Below are 25,345 nucleotides of genomic sequence, written 5' to 3'. Positions count from 1 at the left end.
GTATGAGGCTCTGTTGTATTGATTTAAGGAGCAAATGGTAATATTTCATAGTCATCTGCCAAGAACTCTTTTCCTTCATGGTGATTTTCCTAACTATGCTGGAAAACTAGTACCTTTATTTAAAACTCTAAATATACAACTTTTGTTTAATAGTGGAATCTGTTCTTACAAATGCAAATTCAGAAGCATGATGATAAAATCAGGCAATTAATTTGTAAGAACAGTAGCTGTAAATATTTACATGCTGTTAGTATAAGGAAAAAAAAACTTATAACAATGAGATTCAGCTTCTGGAAACAATCTGAAGTTTGATGAATCTTCTAAAGGCTTGTTAAAGTGATGCAGAGTGTGCATGCTGAGCTGCTGTTTTGAGTTGACTTAAAAAGGGAGGCTGCATTTCTGTAGTTCCCTTTTTCCAGCTCCCCAAACTTCCTGGGTATTGATTTTTGCCACCAGGCAGAATCCATCTCAGTACACCTTCAGAACACTGGTACTTCTAGCTCTAACTTAATGTTGTCTCAAAAGAAGCTGTGTTTAGTATTCTTCTTTCACTGCACATGATACCCAACAAGAAGATAGGAGTGGGAGGTAGAAGTAGAAATGGGAATTCTGGCTAGCCACACAGCAGTGGGGAGGCCAAGAGACCGGTAAAAGTTTTTCTGAATTTATCCCCAATTGAACTATAGTTATTTTGTGCTTCATTAGTATGTTTATGACCTGATAACACACATTTCCATAGGCCACAGGGAAATTCCATGGTGTATCTGGAACTTGGGATCTGTTTTCAAGAAGTAGCATTGGTTGAGGCTCAGATAGCAGAAGGGATGAGTTAGGAAAACGTCTGTGGTTGGTGGTTTGCTGAATGTTTTTGAAGATCCATGAGTTCCTTTCCCCTCCCTCCTCCTCATTTTTTCCTTCTCAATTTATATTCCAGGTTACTCATCGCTTAGACTTTTTGAAGAGTAAGCATGGTAGAATATAAACGCCTTTCCACAAATAATACAGATAATGGATTTCATTTGAGTGCTTTAACTGTGTGTCCTTTTGTTGCTAAGCACTAGATGTTATTATCTCCTGTAACTCTTTCAACCATCCAGGACTTCTGATTTTACAGGGGAGGAAAGGGAGACTGAGAGGTCAGAGGTCTAGCTCAAGGTCACACAACTAGGAGGTTTAGATGTCACACCTGATCCCCAGTCACAGGTGGGCTGATACTAAAGCCATGTTTTTTTGTTGTTGTTTTGTTTTGTTTTTAAGATTTTTAAACATTTATTTATTTATTTAGTGAAAGTCAAGGAGGGGCAAAGGGAGAGGGAGAGAGAGAATCCCAAGCCAACTCCATGCCTAGTGCAGAGCTCGATGTAGGGCTCGGCAGGGCTCAATCCAGCACGCTGAAATCATAACCTGAGCTGAAACCAGGAGTCTGATGACATGTAACCATCTGAGCCACCCAGGCACCCCTATAGCCATGTTCTTAGTCATAGCACTGGATGGACGCTACAGTCTGGTGGTTGTAGGAGAAAATCTTGATTTCTAGGCATGTACTATATTAGTGGTTAACGTAAGTTATGGTCAGTTTGAAGCTCCCTACAATGTGGCTCAGTGGAAAGACCAGTAGAGTAGGAGGTGAAGATTTGGAATCTGATCTCAGCTCAGACGTTACTTAGATATGTAAGCACAAATGGGTACCAGATCTGACTTTTGGGGAAGTACTTGACCCTCTTTGAGTCTTGGTTTCTCCTTCTATAAAGTGGGTGCAATATTATGCTGTCTGCAGGTCTCAGATTTTGTTGTGAAGATCCAGTGAAGTAATAGTCATGCATTGAAAATATTAAATGTTCTATACACATTAGGTGACATGACTTAGATTTGTTAGGTAACTATACGGATTTTTAAAAAATTAATTTATAGAATTCAGTACTTCAGCTAATATTTATCGAATGCCTCTTGTGCCAGACATTATACTAGATGTTGGTCATACATTGATGAATAACTCCTGCTTTTTAAACAAAAAAAATTTTTAAAAGGTTTTATTTACTTATTTGACAGACAGAGATCACAAGTAGGCAGAGACAGGCAGAGAGAGAGGAGGAAGCAGGCTCCCCGCTGAGCAGAGAGCCTGATGCAGGGATTGATCTCAGGACCCCGGAATCATGACCTGAGCCGAAGGCAGAGGCTTAACCCACTGAGCCACCCAGGCATCCCTAAACAAAATTTTTAATAAGTTTATATACCCTTCACCCATTTCTCCCACCCAACTCTCCTGTCTCTGGCAACCACCAGTCTGTTCTCTGTATCTATTTTTTTTCTTCTGTATCTGTTTTTGTATAGATATATAGATTCCATATATAAGATCATACAGTACTTGTTTTTCTCTGATTTATTTCACTTAGCATATGCCCTTGAGGTCCATCCATGTTGTTGCAAATGGTAAGATTTCATTCTTTCTTATGCCTGAGTAATAATCCATTATTTATTTATTTATATGTATCCATCTATTTCATAATTTCTTTGTCCATTCATCCATCAGTGGACACTTAGGTTGTTGCTTTGTCTTGGCTATTGTAAATACAGCTTCAGTGAACATGAGGGTGCATATATATCTTTTCAAGTTAGTGTTTTCATTTTCTTCAAATATCCCTAAGTAGAATAGTTCCATCTTTTAATTTTTTGAGGAACCTACGTAATGTTTTCTGTAATGGCTGCACTAATTACCATTCTCACCAGCAGTGTACAGTTACCTTTTCTCTACATTCTTGCCAACACTTATTATTTTCTTGTCTTTTTTTTCTTATAATAGTCTGACAGGTGTAAGGTAACATCTCATTGTGGTTTTGATTCTCATTTTCCTGATGATGAGTGATACTGAGCGTCTTTTCATGTATCTGTTGGCCATCTGGATGTCTTCTTTGGAGAAGTTTCAGTTGATCATGGTGTATGATCCTTTCAATAATATAGTGTTGAATTTGGTTTGCAAGTATTTGTTGAGGATTTTTGCACATATATTCATCAGGGATACTAGCCTGTAATTTTTTTTTTTTTTTTTCTTGTGGCATCCTTTTCTGGTTTCGGTATCAGGCTAATGCTGGACTCATGAGTTTGGAAGAGTTTCTTCTTCTTCTCTATTTTGCAAGAGTTGGAGAAGGATTGGTATTAATTCTTCTTTGAATAGTTGATAGAGTTTGCTAGTGGAGCTGTCTGGTCCTAGACTTGTGTTTTGGGAGGTTTTAAATTATTGATTCAATCTCCTTACTAGTAATTGGTGTCTTCAGATTTTTGTATTTCATTATGATTCAGTCTTGGTAAGTTGTGTGTTTCTAGGCATTTTTTCATTTCTTCTAGGTTGTCCCATTTGTTAGTGTAATTGTTATAGTGGTCTCTTATCTTTCGTATTTCGGTTCAGTTGTTGATGTCTCCTCTTTCATTTTCGATTTTATTTGTGCCATCTGTCTTTTTTGCTTGGTGAATCTGGCTAAAGGTTTGTCAGTTTTGTTCATTTTTCAAAGAACCAGCTGTGTTACATTGATGTTTCCTATTGTTGTTTTAGTCTCTGTTTCATTGATCTGTGCTCTCATCTTTGTTGTTTTCTCCCTCTATGGATTGTGTTCCCCTGTGCCCCTTAGATCCTGGCAGAGTCATGGAGTGAAAGCCTTGTTTCTTAGGGAGGTGCAGTCCTGCTGGGGGATACTGATGTGCATTTGGAGGTTAGCAATGGAAGAATGCTGTGGGAATTTAGGGCAGGGGAAGTTCACTCTAAAATAGCATTGCCCAGGGAAAGCTTGATGAAGTGCATGGAATAGTGAAGTAATTAGATTTTGAAGGATGTGGTATTCAAATGGAGCAAGAATAGTTCACTTGGTGGAAACTTAACCTTTGTTTTTAAAAGGAAACCCAGCTAAGTGCCTACGGTAACCATATGCCTTCTAAAAAATGTCACATATGGGGACACCTGGGTGGCTCAGAATGTCAAGCATCTGCTTTTGGCTTAGGTCATGATCTGTGGGTCCTGGGATCGAGTCCCACTTTGGGCTCCCTGCTCAGTGGGGAGACTGCTTCTTCTTCTCCCTCTCCCTCTTCTGCTTGTGCTCTGTCTCTGTCTCAGTAAAATAAAATATTTTTTAAAAATGTCACATATAGACTGTTTCGAGATATGGAACTTGGAGGGATTTTGTCTGCTCTTAAGAGGATGGAGGCGTTTTTATGCTGTCTCATCTTCTTCAGTAGTGTTTGGCCTATCCTACCTTTCTCAGACTATAAACCCGAAAGGAAGGAATCTTCTCTGGAAATGTGTAGATTGGCACTATCATCAATCTTAGGTTGGTTAGCATTCTGTTTTTTCCTCCTTAGTTGAACAGCAAAGAATACTAATTTAGAATTTTAAAAAGATTTCCAAATCTTATGGACAAAAAAATGCATTGGTGGTTACAAGTGCTCAGTTGAAATTAAAGGAGTTATCAGTCTTGCTTTGGGAAACAAGGTGAGTAGCCAACTCGTTTTAGAAAAACTACCTCTCCCATTCCAGTGATTAGTTAATAAAATTATTCCTGACAGTGGCAGGCCAAGAAGCTCGGCAGTTACACATTTAGAGACAGAGAACCCATTGTCCAAAGATCTCAGAAGAGCCTCCTCAAACACACAGAAGGGATTTAGAACAATTTGCATAAATCTCCCCGTGGATAGCGACATGGCTCTGGTATTAGGGTGGTTCCAGGAACCCCTCCTTGGCTGTATCATGGGGTGACGCTGTGCTTGGTGAGAATTCAATCTCATGACGGGTATTGCCAGCAGGATTGGGTGATGGGACACTGAATAAGCCCACTGTTTGGTTCCACATAAGGACTCTCTTGTGTTGGCCTGGGGTAGCCATGTTCAAGTTTGTCTTGCTTTTTCTCCACTGATGTTTTTGGACTTTGTGGGCTGGGGAATTAAGCACAACACCTATTCTGAGCTAATCTGTCCAATTTTGTTCTCGAAAGGTAACCAGAGCCCCTTGTATTTCTAGAATGTGGAGAATAATAGTCATACCTTTGGAGACTTTGACTTCTTAAATTAAAAATTGGGGAGGGAAGGAGACCTTGCTTGGCATGCCCAGATAGCTAGGTATTCATGCGTGTTCCTGGCAGAACTGTGGGAAGTAATTCCCTTGTTTGTTAATATGATCTGCCTTGTTCACCAACTTCTTTAAGAACTGTGTTCTCTTGCATAGTTAACAAAAAGTTGTACTTTAATATTTAATATTCCTCTGTGGAAAGGTATGGATCACTCTGGTGTGTAGTTTAAAAATGCCAGGTGGTCACAGATCTGTTTCCAGTTTTCTTTTTTTCTACTTTTTGGAAAAAAAAAAAGATATACATTAAGTACCACATATTAAGAGCTTTACTGGTTTCTTGCACAGACTGTTACCATTCTAGAAGCCACATAAGGAGTCTGATTTAAAATCCAGAGAGTAGTTTATGCAATGGGGAAATTTGGTGCTTTAAATACAAAAATGACATCTACTAATTTCTAACCTGGAGTTTATTTTCTTTCAGTCTGCTAGCTTGATTTCTCAGCTTTGTTCTAATAATATAAACATTTTTATGTTTATTTATAGGTGGTTTTAACCAAGAGAGCAGATCCAGCTGAGCTTAGAACAATATTTTTGAAGGTCAGTATAAAGGAATCTATTTTGTTTCTTGTTTGATTTGTGTTCTTGAACTTTTAAAGATTATTTTCAAACAGCTCTTTATTTCATTGTTTTATATATATATATATATATGTGGTACCTTAAGTAAGGGTATCTTTACTTAAGACTTATGAAAGATCCATTTCAATTCTATCTGTTTTTTGAAATGTATCAGCAGCTTGCAGGTGACTGTGAGGACAGTATGGTTTACATTTTAATTTCTTTTCTCTCACTTGGTGTCAGATACTGGAAGGGGGTTGTTGGGGGATTTAGTCTCACAACTCATTGACCTTTCCAGGACTCACCTATGTGTTGTGATGATTGTGGTTTTTCTCCTAAGAAGTTGAAAGCTCTTTGTTAACATTTCCATAATCTTGATCCATCCAGAGAGGGCTGTCTTTGCCTCTCATTGGTAGAAGCCCATCGTTGTTACCATCATCATCATTATCATGGTTTTATTGCAACTGTGGTTCATGGTGGAAGCGCAGTATGAGTAACAATACATACCAGTTCACGACAGATACCATATATTTCCTTAGTTTCTTATATTTACCATACTTGGTAACATTGGGCAGTGAATGAATGATACTCAAATAGAAGTCTACCCCAGGTCCCAAACCTTGAATCATGTAATGTTATTTTACCTTGATTAAAGTACTCAAAAAAAGAAAGACCACTTTTGTAAAGATCATTTAAAAGGTGTATATGTGAGCCTTTTCTAAACATGATGGAAAAGCAGCTGTGCTGTATTATCGAGGACCAAGGCTTCAAATGAAACACTTTGCATTCTGCTGTGTACCAAATACGTGGCCCTGAAAGTCACTAATTCTGTGAGCATCACTTTCCTCATGAAAGTGTGGTACTATTAAAAAATAATGAGAAATCAGAGAATTTGAATACTGACAGGATTATCTGATATCAAGGAATTGTTACTGATTTTTTTTTTTTCTGGATGATGATATTGTGATAGGAGCTATAAAGAGTCTTTTTCTGTTAGAGATACACACTGAAGTGTTTATAGATAAGATTATGATGTCTGAGGTTGGCTTTTAAACACCCCAGTTTTGGTGGGGGAGGGAAAATGCCTTGTCCGTGTGGTGGTAATATTTGAAATTGGTGAAGGGAACATTGAGTTTCTTACCCTGTTCTTTCTACTTTGTTCATGTATGAACATCTTGTGAGTTATAAAAATTTATAAAGATAGAGTGAAAAAACTTTGGTGGAAGTGCCCAGCGCCTGATACGCATTGATAACTGATTCAGTAAGTATTTGAAATTAAATAATTCGACACGAGAGACAGGCTTCAAAAGGAGATGGTTAAAAATGTGAGTAGGGCTGGGGGTGGGGGGAAGGGATAATATGTAAGGAGGTTTGGATTATGTATAAGAAAGCAGAATTCTTTATAAATTTGGTTTTAACCTGAAAGGACAACACAGTATACAGATTCGAAGGTGGGAAAGGATTGTAGGTCATGCAAATCCAGAAAACAGAAATGTTTTGTTTCTCACCTGGACTGGTATCTGTTACTCTGCATTTGGGGCCCACCGTGATTGAGATGAGTTGTGTTTGTGGGAATCGTGGACATTTTTATTGTGTATATTTAAAATCTATAGTATAAAACTTAAAATTCTAGGAGACCACTTCCAGTGGGTTGCCAGAGACCCTAGAGAAATGGGTAAAAGCTCATTAACCTCAGCTGGCAAAGTCATAATCATTCTTTGAACTCAGGACCTCGCTATTACTTCTGTTTTCTAAACCAGCAGTAGTTGTGGGCATCCTTCTGACAGGAAATGGGAACAACTTTGAATGTCTTAGTAGATGGTGCATCTTGGGTACCTCTTGGTCTTTTGGCGTGATCCAGTAGAAAGACTCCACCTGGGTAAAAGCTGTGCCCACCTTTTGAGGCTACATGGCAGGTGGGTTAGGTTAAGATTCTACTTTGGAGAGCCTGTCTTTTCCAGCTACTCCCATTAATAGGAGGCAAGTCCCTGCTGGAGACAAATCAGATTGGTCAGAGTTCTGGAGAGCCACCTGTGAGGTTTCTGTGTCGGTGAGCCTGAAAGCTGGGGCAGAATCTTTGGCAGCACATAGGGAAATGCTGTCACTCTTGAGGTGGCTAAGACGACGTGGCTTTTGAGAGAGAGTGTGACTTAGAGTCCAAGGGAACGATGGGGCCAGGAAGGCGGGGGAGACTGTCCATGAAGAAAACAGTGATCAGCAGTTTCTGGAAGGGATTGTGGCTCTGGCAGAGGATTGGGTGATCTCATCAGGCCTGGGCAGGGTCGTACCAACACAAATCCACCTTGGCTCAGCATGTGGGGGATCTCTTGTTTACCATCTGCCACAGATGGTGTTGTGGTGGGAGGAGAATAGGGATGAGGAGACTTGGGGTGAGGATTGGGGGCTCTGCCAGGCACGGCTCCACTGTGGCCAGGCTTTCTTGTTAAATGGGGATCAGCAGTAAGCTCTCTGCAAACTGGACTACTTTGCTGATTTTCTGTGACTTTCTCCTGACTTTTCTTCCTGATAAATATCCCAGCCTTCTGGGGCACCTGGGTGGCTCAGTGGGTTAAGCCTCTGCCTTGGGCTCAGGTCATGATCTCAGGGTCCTGGGATCAAGTCCCGCATCGGGCTCTCTGCTTGGCAGGGAGCCTGCTTTCTTCCCTCTCTCTCTCTGCCTGCCTATCTACCTACTTGTGATCTCTCTCTGTCAAATAAATAAAAAAAAAAAATCTAAAAAAAAAAAAAAAAATCCCAGCCTTCTCTGACTGTTACGCTAGTTAGGGGATTCTTCTGTAGCTCGGGGGAGGTGGACCTTTGGACCAGATGAGCTGATAGCAGGGGAGATGGCAACTGTGGAGGTCAGAGAGAGCCCGTGGAACTGGCAGAGAGAAGGAAAGAGGGGTCCTGGAGGACGGAGATGAGCCCTTGAGAAGGGTTACACTTTCTTCTTTTTTTGTGGGGGGGGGGTTGCTTACTGTATGTGAAGTGTAATGTTAAGTGTTGGGGATATAAAGATGTATAAATCATGGATCCTGCTTTTTACTAGTTCACTGTGTGTAACTGTAAACAAAAAAAAGCCATAATATGGTTGATAAGCATTATATGGTGTTAATTAGTAGGAAGATGATGTGGGGCTAATTAGATCTAGCCAGGGTCATTGCATTACAGAGAAGTGGTGGTGTTGGAGCTGGGCTTGACAGTGAGTAGGTACTTACCAGCTGGAGATGGTAGAGGGGGGCTGTGGGGCAGAGGAAGACCGTTCCGGGCAGAGGCAGCAGCAGGTGTGGAACAGAGGGCTGTAAGAGTGCCAGGCGGGGGGTGACCTGGAGCACAGGCTCTTGGGCAGCGCAGTTGGGTGGTGGGCAGGGGGCACTCGGTGGCTAGCATTCCTAGCCTGAGGAGGTTGAGTTGGTTATGCAGCCGCTTCGGGTGACAAGTGGTGGCTAACATTTTGTCTGTGTGTGGAAGTTGAAGTCCAGGTGTGGTCAGTTTGGTTTATAACCTAAGTGTTGACGTGCGTTTTGGAGCAGGTGTACTGAGTGCTCCCAGTTTAAATAAAACACCGTGAAACTTCGAGGTGAGTGGGGTGTATAGAAGAGGTATAAGCAGCAACCAAGACTTCAAGGGGCTCAGCTTTTACACGGGAGACCACATTTACAGGTACGCAGCGGGTGAAAAAGCATCTAGGTTCACGTAAGTGCCAGTGTGGTGAGCGAATAGGGAAGTTGAGGTCCAGGTGTGGTCAGTTCTGTTTTGTGGCACACAGGAAACCGAGAGACTGGAGTGGCCTCTGTGGTGAGGAGTGGTCGGAGAAGGCTCCCTGGAGAGGGACCTGGGAGAGCCGCAGGGCGAGTGGGCACTGGAGTCAGGAGGAGGGAAGCTGGGGAGTTCCGGGGGAGAGGGCCACATTTGAGGGAAGGCCGGGAGATGGGTTTGCGAGCACACACAGCCTCTCCACGTTGAAGGATTCTTGCTCTTTTACTTGTTTATTTAAATTAAGCTCTGTGCCAGGGAGTCTGCCAAGCCTTATAGGGTGTGGGTGACAAAATTAGCAAGGTCATCGGAGTTTGGCACGCCTGCTGAACAATAGGAAGCCACTGGGTTCATCCAGTGACACTGGCAGGGTGGGTCGCGATTTGGCAGCAGGGTCATGAGTTAGGCGGCCTTGGGGGGTAATCCCGGTGCGGGGCCCTGAGGACTTGTTAGGGTTATGGCAGTAGGGGGATGGAGAATGGGGGAGGTTAAGACATTTTGAAGGACTGCTTGATGGAAAGGATCTTGTACAATGTACGAGAGGGTGCAGGGATAAATACAACCCCTGGATAGAGCCTGGGTTAGGGAGGTGCCAAGAATGAGAAGGGGAAAATTGAGAAGGACACCATTCGCTCAAGGGAGAGCAAAGGGGGTGATACGTACTGTTTACGGGTGGAAGTAGCTGAATGCCTGTAGTGTAAGTTGTGGGAGATGACAAAACTGGGTAAAGGGACTAGACAAGGGGAATAGGCCCTATGACAGTTTGTACACTTGGATTTTTTATAATTATTCTTTGTCAGCAAAACATATGTATTTAGAAATTTGTTAACAAAATTGGAAAAACAGTTAATTTCTTTTTTGAAAACTTAAGATGAGAAAATGCTTCATATTCATTGGCAAAAATTTAAAAAGCAAAAGTATATAAAGAAAATTAATTTGTGATTCTGCTGTGTAGATAAAATCCATATCTATATCTATGTATAAACATGTAAAATTATATTTTATATACCTTTCTCTCTGTCTGTATCTCTGTGTATGTACATAAAACCTTTTTTTCCTTAACAGGAGAAAAAATACTTTTTTATCCAGCTTTTCCCTTCACCTAATATGTTAGGAAAACTTTTTTCTTATAAGTGAATGTATTTCTACAGTATTTTTATTGTCGTGAGCTATCCCTGTGTATGGCTCTTTTTACCATAATTTATCTAGCCACTTCATATTTTTGGATGCTTAGTTGTGTTTCCTGCTTTGCTAGTATAACAACACTGTACTGAATGCTCTTGGACCTGCATTTTTGCATATAGCCTGCATATGTTTAAAACTGACAAAAATTTCTAAGGGAGAGAGAGAGTCTTCAGGTCACTTGTAAAATCCAGTCCCAAAAAAGGATTAATACCATTTTAAAGATGTGGGAGCTGTGTGGTCCACTCCCTTGATGGGGACCCCTGCGGGCCCTGGGGCCCCATTGTCAGTACATTCTTACTATGATCTGTCTTTGTCCATCAGTTGAAGGAACAACCTTTGACATTTTTACTGTAATCACAAGGCAGACCACCCAGCCTTGGTAATGCGCTGGCTTTGCAACCTGAAGAAAACTGTGTTTTCCATGTTCAGATTAATATGTTCTTATATTTATAAAATTATTTCATTATCACCTCTAAAAACTGGGGCAGAAAATATCTTGATTTTTTTTAAAAAATGTAAACTGAGGTATAAATCAAGTGCCCAAATCATAAATGTACATACAGTTCCATTAATGTTCCCAAAGTGAGCATACAACCATGTTACGAGCCCCCCCCGAGAAGCCATCTGATGCTCCGTCCAGTGAGGACCCACCTCTCCTGAGGGGAACCAGTTGTCTGGTTTTCAGCTTCATAAAAATAGAAAAAACACTATGTTTTCTTGTGTCTCATTTCTTTCACTCTTGCTTTATTTATTTGTTTATTTATTTAAAAAGATTTTATTTATTTGACACGAGATCACAAGCAGGCAGAGAGGGAGGCAGAGAGAGAAGGGGGAAGCAGGCTCCCTGCTGAGCAGAGAGCCTGACATGGGGATCGAATCCAGGACCCTGAGACCATGACCTGAGCCGAACGAAGGCAGAGGCTTTAACTCACTGAGCCACCCAGGCGCCCCTCACTCTTGCTTTAGTTGTTAAGATTCATCCCTGTTGTTGCATGTGGTTGGTGTTCTCCTATTCTCATGGCCGCGTTGTATTCCATAGTGCGATTGTACCACAGTAGTTCATCTGTACATCCTATTGTTGGTTGATGTTTGAGTTATTTTCCATCTTTTTGCTATTGAAGCTAATGCTGCTATGGACATTACAATGCCAAAGGGTGTTTTTTAGTTAAAACACACACACACACGCACACACACACACACACACACACACGTTTCTCTGCACACGTTTCTGTTAGAGACCTACTTACAGTTGAAATTGCTGTGTCTGTGGTTCTGTGCGTGTTCAGTTAGAGGAGATGCTGCCAGACAGTGTTCTAAAGTGGTTTGACAGTTTACTCTCATAACACCAGTGTATGAGAATTGCATTTGCTCCCTGGTTTTGCAAACACTTGTTATTTCTTTTTAATTGTCCTATGTATGGGTTAGAGGTATGGCATTATAATTTTATTTTGCACTTTCTGTGGAATTCTTTTTAAGGGGGACAGCAGCTCAACAATGATTCTGAATGTTACCTGGGGGAAAAATCGAAGAGTAATCATGGCCCAGAAAACTCCCAGGAGGGAAAGTAGCACAATAATTTTAAACTTTCCTTCATTCAGTAGATGTGTATTGACCATGTTCTCTCTGCCTGACACCAGTCCAGGACCCTGAGGATGCTGCAGTGAGAACCACGGGAACAAATCCTGTCCAGACAGAGCTTTCCCTCTAGTTGTAGCAATTAAGGTGCATGTAGTCTTGGAAGAGTAGACAGGTGAGTTGGCCAGGACTCCTGCTGGAGGAATGGTAGGAGTTGTCAGCACATCCTGGCATCCCTTCATGGAATGTGGGGGCAGCCCCAGAGGGGAGTCTCTACCTTGGGAAGCCATTCGTTAGTCACCAACTTATTAGAACTGGTGTTGAAGATGGACTTACTTGCCAGGTTGTTCCCTGATGATCATGTGATAATTAGTGTGTGATACACTTGCATCTTAAAGACAAGGGAAGGGAGAATGATTTCATTTGTGCTCCTGGGACAATCAAGAGATTAAGTGGGAAAAACTAAAGTAGGAGGATCTTCACCTCAAACCACATAAAACCATAAAGTACCAATGCATTAAAACTTAAAAAATAAACCTACTTAAAAGTTAAGAGAAAATGTGGGTAGATACTAGTCTTGAGATGAGGAAGGCCTAGGTTCTAGATTTAGAAGTAAGCAATGGAAGAAATTGGAAAGGAGGAAGAAAAATCTACGGACTCAGTTATCTACAAGTATCAAACTGGATAAATATTTGCAACAAATCTGGTAGAGGGGGAAAAGGGCATGTTCACACACTGCTGGTGGGAGTGTAGATCGGTACAGTCTTTTCTGGAGAGCAGCGTGATAATAAGTATCAAGAGCCTTCAAGTTCCCTCTCCTTTGACTCAACATTTTCTCTTCCAGGAGTGTAGCCTTTGAAGATTGCCAGGAATTTGGATAATTGTTATATACAAGCTGGATACCTTAGCTTTATTTAAAAATAGCCCAAACTGGAAAACAACCTTAACATCTCCTGGTGGGAGAAGAGTTAAATTGTGTTTTTAGCTAAATTAATTACTCACTGCTATAAGCAAACTAGGTATGATTCACAATCATGGATTGCTGTAGTTAGCCAGGACATCTCCCTTGTACTTCTGTCTTGTTTTGCCTCCGGAAGATCAAATATAATTCTTCCACGTTTCCAAAAAGCCAATTCAATGCTAAGTGAATAATAGGGGGATTCTTGGACCATTTTTGAGCTTTTCTTTTGTGCCATGCTAAAAATTAAAAAAAAAAACCAAAAACGGATTGTACAGAACATTTATGAAATGCTTATTGGGTGTAGTGTGTTGTGCTAAATATATTATATGATTATTCGTTTATTTCTAGCATTGACCTTAAGAAGCAGGCGGTGTTGTTATCCCAGTTTTACAGGGGAGGAGCCAGAGGCCCGGGAAGCTTACTTTACAGGTCATCCAGGTGGTGAGAGGCAGAAGCAGAGCTCAGTGCAGCCCAGGCCTGAGGGACTCCAGGGCTGGTTCCTGAGTATCTAAGCAAGTTTATCCTGCCTTGGAATTAAAATGTAGAAGTAACAAGTGACTTTTTAGAAACAGTTGTAATGGGACTTGACCCTGTGGCTGCAGAGGGAGTGGAGGTGCTTTGGTTGTACTTCCCTTCCCTGGGCACCCCACATCACAGTGGCCTCCGGGGTGGTCACTGTCATCCAGGTTGCCTTGCTCTTCGTGCAGCTCTTGGAATTCACCTCCCCACCCCCCAGTCACTGTCCTGTCCCCAGGGTCAACAGGTCCTCTCCTGTGCCGTCAGGATACCGGATGATCCTGTGTTGTTTCTCAGCATCCCCTGTGTCCCCTGGGACTCCACGAGACAGGGGTGAGAAGCTTCCTGCTTCCTGGCACTGGATTCTGTCACTAAAGGCAGGAGGAACGCTGTGTGAAAGCATTGAGTGCACCCAATTCTTATGGGCCATTTCTACTCTGGAATGGAGAGGAAGCTAACTAGAGCAGCCTTTCACATCTCCTTCCATAAAATCCCACGAGAAGCCATACAGTTAACAGTTTGCTTTCCAGCTTAGCCTGTTTGTCCTGCTTTCTTGCATTATTGGTGTCCTTGAAACAAATGGGGCAAAAGAATTAGGTTGTTCCCATCCATGATTTTATAATTAATTCTATTTTTTTTTTTTTAAAGCTGTATGTCCTTGCTAAAAACAAGATGTAATTTTTCTTTCCAAGTTTCTGTAAACTAGGGTTTCTCACTGTCAATACTGTTGACATTTGGGGCTGGGTCATTCTGTTGTAGGGGGTCATCCTGACCTCTCCTAACTAGATGCTGGTAGCATCCCTCCCCCTCAAATTTGTCATCAGACACTGTCAGATGTCCTCTGTGGGGAAATATAAAACAAATGGAGAAAGTGCAAAGCAAGAGAAACCTCGCCCAGCCCTCCCGCCCTCCCTAAAAGGCAGGTAACATAGAGGGGGTGGGCCTCTTAGGTTTTGCTTGGCTCTTAGGGGGATGTTGGTGTTTAAAAGCTGGACAGTCAGGCTAAGCTGCCCCCAGTTGAGAACCACTGGTATAAATATAAAACTTGGAAGACTTAACATGTTTCTGTTTTTTTCTGTGAGATGTTCGGAAATAACTGTGCTTGAGAAGAGTGTATTATCATGTCTTATCTGTTGAATATTTTCAGCTTTTTCACATTGATCTCATGATTATGTACTTTTGAGGGTAAAATACTTTTTCTCTTTTTTTTCTAAACAGTATGCAAGCATTGAAAAAAATGGTGAGTTTTTCATGTCTCCCAATGACTTCGTCACTCGATATTTGAACATTTTTGGAGAAAGGCAGCCTAATCCAAAGACTGTGGAACTTCTAAGTGGTGTAGTGGATCAGACCAAAGATGGGTATGTTTGTTTTTAATGATCTTATTTAACATTTTTTGTTTGAAATAGCTTTTTATCATTTTAAATATTAGGAAGTCGCTGAATACCTTTCTCTCTCTCAAGAGCATTTTGTCTACCTATTACAATTAATTCATTATTAGGAATAATACCTTTAACATTTCCATCTTATCACATTTGGGGATTCTATGTGTGTGTCTTTTTTTTTTTTTTTTTAAGATTTTATTTATTTAGGGGGAGAGAGCACGCTTGAGTTGGGGGGAGGGGCAAAGGGAGAGGGAGGGAGAGAATTTCAAGCAGACTCTGCACTGGGCACAGAGCCCTGTGTGGGACTCAGTCTCATTTCCCTGAGATCATCACCTGAGCCGGAATTAGGGGTTGGATGCATAATTGACTGAGCCACCCAGGCACCCCGTGTGTGTGTTTTTTGACAGTAAAGAACTGCTTACGGTTTTAGAGACTTAACTATATTGATGAATGGTGTGAGATCTACTAAAGTGTTTGTACATATTTGGTATTTTTCAAGGGAACTGTAAGAATTGTGAGTAAATGTAAAATATAGCTCTACGAACATGATCTTTCCCTCTGCTCAAATAACTTTTGAAATCTTTTGTATGATTAAATAGTATGACTCTAAACAGAATAATATGAGGATTCCAAATCACTGAGAAGGCATTCTACCCAAGCTGGAAGAGACAGATACTTTGCAAAATGCCTTTGGATTTCATTTCCCCTACCAGTATTGTCACATTTTAAAAATGAGTTTTTCTTAAGCTGTTTAAGATTATAGTTGGCTGGGGCACTTGGGCAGCTCAGTGGGTTAAGCCTCTGCCTTTGGCTCAGGTCATGGTCTTGGGGTCCTGGGATCGAGCCCCACATTGGGCTCTCTGCTCAGCAGGTAGTCTGCTTCTCCCCACCGCCCCCAACCCTGCCTGCCTCTCTACCTACTTGTGATTTCTGTCTGTCAAATAAATAAATAAAATCTTTAAGAAAAAAAATTGCAGTTGGCTTTTACCATTAAGTGTGGAATTTTAGGCCCCAAACTCTTGATAATAGAAATACCAGCATCCCCTAGTAGCCAAGTATAACGTCCAAGAGCTGGCCTTCTCTGTATTAACTGTGGTAGACCCAACCTCCCACCCTTGCTACCTGTCAGCACCCTCTTCCATAGATTGCAGCTCTTCCAGAGTGGCTTTCTCTAGCTCTGGGCCTTCTCTGTTTGTCGCCTGTGATTTTTCCCACATGCACTGGTGAAGATACAACTATGGTAAAATTTGTTGATGTATTGCAAATGCTTTCAGTTTTCACCAGCACTTCCCTTTTCTTATTTATGCACCTGTGGTCCCATCTTACATGGAAGTAATCTCTTCTAAAATGAAGGTGTTGCAGGTAGGAGCCCAGGTAGGAGGGAGAAGGATGGATCTTGGCAGTGATACTTACAGTCATATCCCAGTGAGTTGCTAGATTATGCCTTCTCTGTTTATTCCGGAGGAGGTTGAGTTACTTCTATTTTCTACCTCCACCTGGACACAGCATTCTTTGCTTGGTGGGTAAGTGTGTGTAATGCATGAGCAGCCCCTCATTCCCTCACAGGGCCTCTCCAGGGTGGTGCATATATTTCATATATTTTCACACTATATTTTTTTAATATATATTTCGTATTTTTTCACGAAGCAAAAGCTATACAGAACATAGATTTGTTCCAGCAGATGTATTTTTGTGGGGAAAATTTGGTTGCTTTCACACACCTTGTGTTCATGATTCATACGAAGTGTGACCAAGCTCACATGCAACAAGAATGATTTGATTCAAGGTTTAAGGCCAATTTTTTTCTTACTTGAGAGTTTAAAAATTCTTGGGCGCCTGGGTGGCTCAGTGGGTTAAGCCTCTGCCTTTGGCTCAGGTCATGATCCCAGGGTCCTAGGATTGAGCCCCACATCAGGCTCTCTGCTCCACGGGGAGCCTGCTTCTCCCTCTGCCTGCCGCTCCCCCTGCATGTGCTCTCTGACAAGTAAATAAAGTCTTTAAAAAAAATTCTTTAGGGGCACCTGAGTGGCTCAGTTGGTTAAGCCGCTGCCTTCGGCTTGGATCATGATCCTAGGGTCCTGGGATCGAGTCCCGAATCGGGCTCCTTGCTTGGCGGGGAGCCTGCTTCTCTCGCTGCCTCTGCCTGCCACTCTGCCTGCTTGTATGTACTCTCTCTCTCTCTCTGTCTCTGACAAATAAATAAAATCTTAAAAAAAAAATTCTTTAAATTACAGAAACATTGAAAGAATGTAATGAATACCTATTATATACTCTGCACCTAGACTAATTAACACATTTGTCACCTTTGTCTTCTCTTTTTACACACACACATGCTTTCTACATACAAATACATGTATACATGTCATTTTCTTTTTTGGCTGAACCATTTAATTTTAAACTGTAGACATTATGATATTTTAGCATTTATCTTCTAAGGATAAGAACATTCTTCTACATAACCACCATACCATTATCTTCCTCAGGAGAATTAACAGTGGCATGTAATATCTTCTGATTTCCAGTCTGTATTCCAATATACTGGATCTTTCTACCTGCCCCTCAACCTCAAATGGCTCTTTGTTTGTTTTTGGTTTTTTGTTTTTGCTTTTAAATCTGGGATCCAGTCAAGGTTCTTGTATTACAACTTAGTTGTTATATCTCTTTTTAATCTAGAATAGACTTTTGCCTTCTAATGTTTTTTTCATGATACTGACTTATAAAACTTGGGCCAGTTATTTTATTGAAAGTCCCATGTTCTGGACTCATCTGGTTGCTTCTTCAGGCCTGGATTCATGTGAGTTTTTGGTGCAGGTTGGGAGAGATTCTGTACTCTCTATTGTACCTCCCAGGAGACATGTCGTCACAGCATTGACAATGGGAAGTTGGATGTCTTGGTTAAGGTGGCATCCCCCAGATTCTACAGAGATCATTTTTGTTCGTAATTAGTAAAGAGATACTGAGAGCATGTGTATATCTTGTCTCCCGGCGACTCAACATCCACTAGTATTAGCATCCATGATGATCCTTCCCTGAATTAGTTGTTGTCTTGTGGTTTGAAAAGTGGTGATTTTTCTTTCTTCCTTCCTTTCTTTTCTTTTTTTAAGATTTTATTTACTTATTTGAAAGAGAGTGAGAGAACACAGGAGCGGGGGGAAGAGCAGAAGCAGAGGGAGAAGCAGACTCCCCTGCTGAGCAGGAAGCCCAATTGGGGGCTTGATCCCGGGACTCCAGCCAAAGGCAGATGCTTGACTGACTAAGGAACCCAGGCGCCCTGAAAGAGAAGTGGTTGATTTTTCAAATTCTGTTATTTCTCCTGTATTTATTATCTAGCATTCTTTGTTAAGGAAAAGCTTTTCTTCACTCTGTTTTCTTTCTTTCTTTATATTGGTATAAAGTCATGGAAGTTCTTACTTTAAATTCAGTGTATTATAGTCTATTGCAGTTACTCTTACTGATGCTCAGCTTGTCCCACTGTGGGCAGAGGGAGTCCCTTTAGCCTGACTTCTGTGCCTTCTGCCTGTGAGGGCTCCTTGATTCAGAAGTGTAAGGGGTTCCAGGCTCACCGTGGGTATTCCCTACCTCCAACCTGGAAATCACTCTTTTCTTCAAGAAGTCCTGTTTTTTTTAGGTTGGGAATGGGGCTTAGAAGCAGAGCTGGGCACAGGCTTATCGCTACTAGGTTATTGCTATTACTCTGGCTTCTCAGTGGAAAGAACAGAGAATTGTATTTATTAAACTCAAAACTTCATAATGATATTTCCTATTTACATTTAACACGTCAGGAATTTTTCCTAATAGTTCCTCTCTTTCTTTCAGTGAACATTTTGGTTCCTTATTAAATTAATATATTTATGGGCATTAACTTGTATAATTGTTATACGTTCTAATTTTTTTCCCCATTAACATTTATTTTTACAGGTGCTCTCCAAAAATAATAGCCTTTGATTCATTAGATAACGTACTGTAACATACGTTGTACATGTATAACGTAACAGATACATTTTTTCAAAAGCTTCTAACAAATCTGAAATACCGGCTCTGCTTTCCTGGTTGTGCAGACGAGCTAGCTGGGGCTGTCGCTGACCAAGCTGTTCACCACCAGGCCTGGCTGGCTCCAGAGACCGTGTGGCCTTTCCACTGCTTCAGATGGCCTTTTCTCTCATAAGCTTGTCATCCTCTTCAACTTGACATTTTCTTTCAGATTTTGTATTATCTTAAATCTCAGTGTTTGACTGTGACAGAGAAAATCTTAGATGGCCTCAATCTCTTGCCCTATGACTTTTTCTTCCTTCGGTTGCAAAAACCTCAGTTTCAGAAGGGAAAATAACCACCCATAATCTTTTCATCTCGACACTATTATTTAGAGTTTTTTCAGTGTCTCCTGTGATTTGTTAACCTGCATCAATATTTTCCATAATCTGAATGTACTTTAATTGCAGTTCTTTTATAATGCAGTTCTTTTATAAACTTTTATAATATTTTATAATTATAATCTATAAAAGATTATAATCTTTTATAATCTTTTAGACTGTATCAACCAATTCTCGTATTTCCATACACGATTCATATTAACAGTGATAAATAGCTTCATCATTTTCTATGAAATTATGTACCATACTTTATGAAATTGTGCCCTTCTAGAGTTATTTCAGTTTTCCTTTTGTTTCTAGTTTTCCTTTTGTTTAATTAATTCCCTTGGAAGAACTTAGAGGCATTCCTCGATGCAAGGGTAGAAATATTTTAAGTCTCACCATATGCATTGTAATTCTTTCCAAAAGAATTCAAAACTGAGTAAGTTGAACTTGTCCAAACTACTAAAGCTTTCTGAGCTAGTAGCACAGCACTGGTGTTTGAGCCGAGACCTGCCTAAGTCCCAAGCCTATTCAGATGTTCGTGTGCCATTTTCCCAAAGCCTAACCCGGACACACAGTTCCTCAGTATTTATGTCACACATAGGTGTAACTGTACATCTGTTCTCAATGTAAAACTGAGAATGCCTTCATTTCCTCTTCCTTTCCCTTTCTTTGGAAGCATAGCATTTATCAAGTTCACAAGTCACAAATCATCTTCCCAAATCAACTATTGTTCCTTGAAAAAATTACACGACGAAGCCACATGTTGGCCCATGGAAGCACAACACCTACAGCAGGCAAAGGGGAAGCACTGGTGTGGGCTCTGTTTGTCTCTCCAAGCTCTTTCCACATCGCTTGGCTGGCTAGAGGGATTTTAGTGCATAACCTTATTAAAATTTGAAAAACTATTTGTAGATTGGTAACTTTAGGAATAAATATAGTGGCAGCTGTGCTGACCCAGGTGGCAGGGTGAACTGCAGTAGTTACTTTTAGGTAGATACTGGCCCACGAGCTGTGGTTTCTTGAGTGTGTAGACCAGGTCTTGCATATTTGCAGATCTCCAGTGTCTAGTCCAATATCTGGCCTCCATTTCACAGCAATTTGTTGACCAAATATAGGTAAATCTACTGAGAAGTATTTATTCCCCTTCCTACCCCTTAAGTTATGAGAGCCCAGGTGTATTGAGGAATGGAGGTTCTAGTTCAGTTTCGAGGTTACCCACTGTAGTAGCTGAATAACGTCTACCTGTAGATATCAAGTCATATTCCTTCGAATTTGGAAATGTGACCCTCTTAAGAAAAAGTATCTTTGTAGACATGATTAAATCAAGGATCTCGAAATGAAGAGATAACCCTGGTTTATCCATGCCTTAAATGGTGTAAGTGTCCTTATGAGAAGTAGAGACAGATGTGACACAGACACTGGGGCCACCAGAGGCTTGAAGAGGCGAAGAAGGCTCCTCTCCTAAAGAATCTGCCTTTGGAGGGAGTGTGACCCTACTGCAGCCTTGGTTCTGGACGTGGGGGTCCCCAGAACTGGGATGGAGCGAATTTCTGTTGTGTTCAGCAACCTAGTTCTTGGTAGTCTGTTAGAGCAGCTCCGGGAAACTCCTACACTCACACACCTGTTTTCTCTGGTTTAGAAAGCCTGTAGTCGCAACTGCCTTTTTTCCAGTAGTAACTTTTGGCCAGATCCCGACATTTTCCAGGCGGAGACCCCTGCCGCAGCCTGTCTCTGTGAGGGCATTGCCCCTTCCCGAAGGCTTCACTTCTGTGTGGGGTTGGGCTGAACTCTAGGCATGGGAGTTAAATGCCTGTGCACTGCATGAACTTAACGGACAGGGATTCTCTTTCTCTGGAGCAGTCTTGATTCTGATTCAGTGTTTCATTGGGTAGTGACTTGGTCATACTCCTCTGTGGGCTTCTTGCTCATTTTCTGAAATGCAGAGGCTGGCATGCCAGGAACATGGGAAGTGCAGGACACAGTGATGGGAGAGGCAGGCCGTGGCCAACTGTGTAGGAACTTGGTGTTGAGGATTGGGGATCTTTGAGAGCACTGGAGAGCCGTCAAAGGATAATTTGAGTCCGGCAGTTGTTACAGTTTGCCCGTGTTAGAGCCTTCTCAGAGTCTGTGATTTCACCTTTCCCCACCCCTCTTCTAATTGCCTGTTGTGTTTAGATTTCCCCAAATTGCGCCATTTTAATAGATTTAATAATGGGTTTAATCAATTTGTGAAGTTCCTTGAGAGAGAGGAGAAGAAACTTTGAGTGCCCAGTCCTGGAGACTTTACTTGGTGGGCCTCATGGATAAGGAGAGCTTATTGCAGCGTTTGAGGAGAATGAGGAGGAGGAGGGGTTGGGAGATGGAGGGTCTCTAGGACCCTCTGTTCTGGGGGCCAGATCCTCTTCCCTTAGCCAGATGGTATGAATTCTCTGCTTGATGTTGGGTTTATTTGTATGATTTTTGATGTGTGTCTTAGATTTGTCATCATTATGGTTTTGTTTAAAATGGGATTGAAGCTTTCTTTGTATATCATCCAAGGGTAATTTTCACACCTTATACAAGAGCAAGTAAAAGTAATTTTGTGATTGTCCTTTTGAGCTTTGCAAGCATGTTTCTCTTTGTTTTTTAATATTAAGGGATATGTCATTAGGGAGAGCTGGGCTCAAGAGTTGTTTTCCCTAGTACTTGAACTTCTTACCTGGGAAGATTAAGTGGGGCCTCAGTAAGCTGGAGGTATTGAGTGCCTTGCCTCTTGAGCTTAGGATGCTCACTGCCTGGTACAGCCTGACCCCTGTCTTCGTGGGGTGGGCACTGGCTGCCTCTGGCATCCGATCAGTTTGCTGAGATCATGTATGACTTTAACATGTACATGTTTTCCATCTCAGGCAAAGAAGTTCTTTGTGGTCAACACGAGAACAGAAGTTGGCACTTCTTTTGAAAACAGGACAATCAGAAATGCTGATTTCTTAATGAGCTGACATGTCCATTTTACCGTTACAGCCCCCACTTTATTGTATTAAAATGATAGCTCTATAATCAACACATAATTCCTTTCTCTTCAGAGAACAGAGTCCTGGGCCTGTTCTCATTTTGAGGCAGGAGGAATAAGGGTGTCAAAGAAGAAACAATAAAAAAGAAATCTAGGGCTTTAAAACGTGTGGCTGTATAAATCAAGTGTGTTCTCTGCCTTTCCCTTGTTCGTTCTTAATCTGAGGGAAGGAAAAGTATGGCCTGTAAATACTCAACAAGGTGAAGGAGGATATAATAATGTTGTTGATGATAACATCATTTTTATATACCTGTTTTCACTTTGTGAGGCTGTTGCAATGAGATCCAGGCCTTGGCCACATGCTGGGAGTTAATGAGGTTTACAATTGGCAATGCTTAAAGAGTATTAGGGTAATGTATTTAAATATCAGCAGTTCCCAGTCAGAAATGCTCATCATCTGTCAAATATAATCCGGAATCAATACGAGGAGGTCTTTAAGTTTGCTAATGAGGAGCGTTTTCTACATGCTAGGGTGGACACAGATTTCAGATAAACACCTGAAATTCATAAACTATAGAATTAAGCAAAGGCATCTCTTTCATTAAAAAAAAGTTGGTAATAATCAACAGCAGTCACCTGAGAAGCTTAAATTTTCTTCGTAGTCATCAGACTCCCAAATTAATCTACCAAAACAAAAAGCCTCATTAGCAGCTCTCATTGAATCAGTGTTATTTTTTCTTTCTCTCAAGGTGTCTGATTAACCCCCTTTCTTTTTGCATTTCTCACTTTGTGTTAATATTTGATGTCTGAAATCATAGGGGGGTGCGTGCAATGTGGTGGCTAGACACTGTCTGCAAGGAGCAAATTAAAAAGAATTCTTAAAAAGGTTTGTATTATGTCTCTGGTATATTAGAAAACCTTTAGGAATGTCAGGTGCCTGGGTTTATTTTTCTTTTTAATTTGGGAAAGGGTTGATTAATGACTGGGTGTTGATTTCACTTCTCATTCATATGTAGGGACAGCCCTCCTCCTCTTCCCCCTTCTTCTGCTACATACGAAATGCAGGCCCTCTTTTGGAGAGTGTTGCTGTCAAGGGAAGGTGAGAAATGGGGCCAGAGCTGGTGGGGGAGGGGAGGTGAAAGGAGGGCTATGGATAGATGACAGCATAATGTAAGCTGACGGTAATGACTGTAGAGAGCGGAGCCCTGGCATGAAGGAGAGAAAAGGAGGAAATTCTAGCGCATTGTCTGAGAAGGAGGTCCATTCTTGTGAGAACTGGGTGAGTTCATCTAGAATAGCTGTTCTCAGAGTGTACCCCCCCCCCCGCCCCCGCCCAGGACCCCTGGGAGTCTCTGAAAACCTTCTCAAGGAATCTGTGAGGTCAGAGTTGTTTACCTAATAATACTAAGATTCACATCTACCTTTTTCACTGTATTGTCTCTGAACAGATGATTCTGAAAGCAGTCGGGGTGAGGGGGTGAGGCGTCAAATGTGTGGTGCCTTAGCTGCAGTTAGGGAGTGCCACCAAGCCAAACAAGACAGGTGAGCAGTCACGCTCTTCACTACCACACGTTCACGGTGACGGAAGTGATGAACATGTCAGGTCCACTTCAGAGTGTCCTTGAAGAAGTGGTAAAAATCACTGATTTTTATTAAATCTCACCCTTGAGTACACATAATTTGAAAATTCTGGGTGGCTAAATGAGAAATTGGCATAAAGAATTGCTGCTGGTTATTGTCATGTGGTTGGTTGAGGAAAAGGACTTGACTGCTGATTTGAGTTGCTAGCTGAGTAGTGATTATTTTTCATACAACACTTTTTAAGAGAATTAAAATTTTCATGTGACAGTTTCCCAATACTTAGATTTTTCTGATGTAATTAGTGGGGATATTAATGATTGTGAGTTTATAATACAGTGTAATGAAATGTGCCAACATCTGGAAGATCGGCATAACTTAGGGAAAGGTGTTTTTCCGTTGTCCTGTACAGAGTGTTTCAAAATCATACTTGGTAAGAGATCTAGTCCTAGTGCAAGACAGACCCGTGGGGTTTAAAGTAACAGAATGGGTGCAGTTTCAGAGTCCACATTGTAATTAATCTCTGAGGAAAGATCACTTGTTGGGATTTGGTGTTGTACCAGAGGAATTAGGTACCTGAAAAGGCTGTTAAAATACTCCTTCTATTTCTATGAATCTGCATGAGGCTGAAATCCTTCATATCCCTCCACAAAACAACATATTATAGCAGATTGAATGCAGCTGTCTTCCATTACGTCAGACATTTAAGAGATTTGCAGTGACATAAAATTTTTCTCACTTCATTTTCTGTTTTAGAGGATAGTTCTTTTTCATACAGTTGTGCTATTTATATTGCCATGTAATAGGTTTATCACTTGTAAATGAATTAGTAAATATTTTAAAAGTTTATCTGTTTTAATTTCCAGTACAGTAATTACACATATAACCCATGTAAATAAAACTCTTTGGAATCCTCAATATTTCATAAGAATACTTCAATTTTACCACCTGAAAAACTTGCAAATATTTCAAAACCCTAAGAAACGCTGAGCTAGAAAAATGGAAGGGCAGGTAGAGTATAGAACAGAGATGTGTAGGTATGGTGGTGGGATTTGGGGGACGTTGTCTTCTGGTTTCCTTGGTTCTGCTCAGGGGAGTAGATGGGAAGGAGGATGTGGGTTGAGGGGCTGGCAGTTTGAGGAGAGAGGAGAGTATACTACATAATGATTGCCTATAGACTGAATCTGGGTAAGGGGCAAAGAGAGGACAGTGGCATGTGAGGCAATGAGAGGGTGGTAGGCTTATTGAATTGTATGTTTGAGTGTGGTTGAAGATGGTTTAGGGTATAAGAGGGAGGAAGAGCAGGATGATTAGGAGATAGTGGCTTAAATGTGAGATGCATGACATTGAGAATAAGAAAGTTTTGCAGTTATCGGTAAT

General features: G+C 41.2%; 1 protein-coding gene across 4 annotated transcripts in view; it reads left to right on the top strand.

Moving 5' to 3' along the window:
• Positions 1-25,345, top strand: part of LOC111147285 (solute carrier family 25 member 13) — a 178,547-nt gene that overhangs the window by 20,846 nt on the left and 132,356 nt on the right. For 3 of the 4 annotated variants that reach the window (XM_022503244.1, XM_022503243.1, XM_022503245.1), the window contains exons 2-3: positions 5,594-5,647; positions 14,877-15,019. In XM_022503244.1, the coding sequence (XP_022358952.1) occupies positions 5,594-5,647; positions 14,877-15,019 (197 nt within the window). Of the gene's footprint in view, positions 1-5,593; positions 5,648-14,876; positions 15,020-25,345 lie in introns of those variants that run through there. The other variant, XM_022503246.1, reaches the window with a different exon arrangement.

The sequence above is a fragment of the Enhydra lutris genome, unplaced genomic scaffold (genome assembly GCF_002288905.1).
Source record: "Enhydra lutris kenyoni isolate GAN:26980312 unplaced genomic scaffold, ASM228890v2 scaffoldscaffold16, whole genome shotgun sequence".
NCBI classification, from domain to species: domain Eukaryota; kingdom Metazoa; phylum Chordata; class Mammalia; order Carnivora; family Mustelidae; genus Enhydra; species Enhydra lutris.
This window is presented reverse-complemented; position numbering and strand designations above follow the sequence as displayed.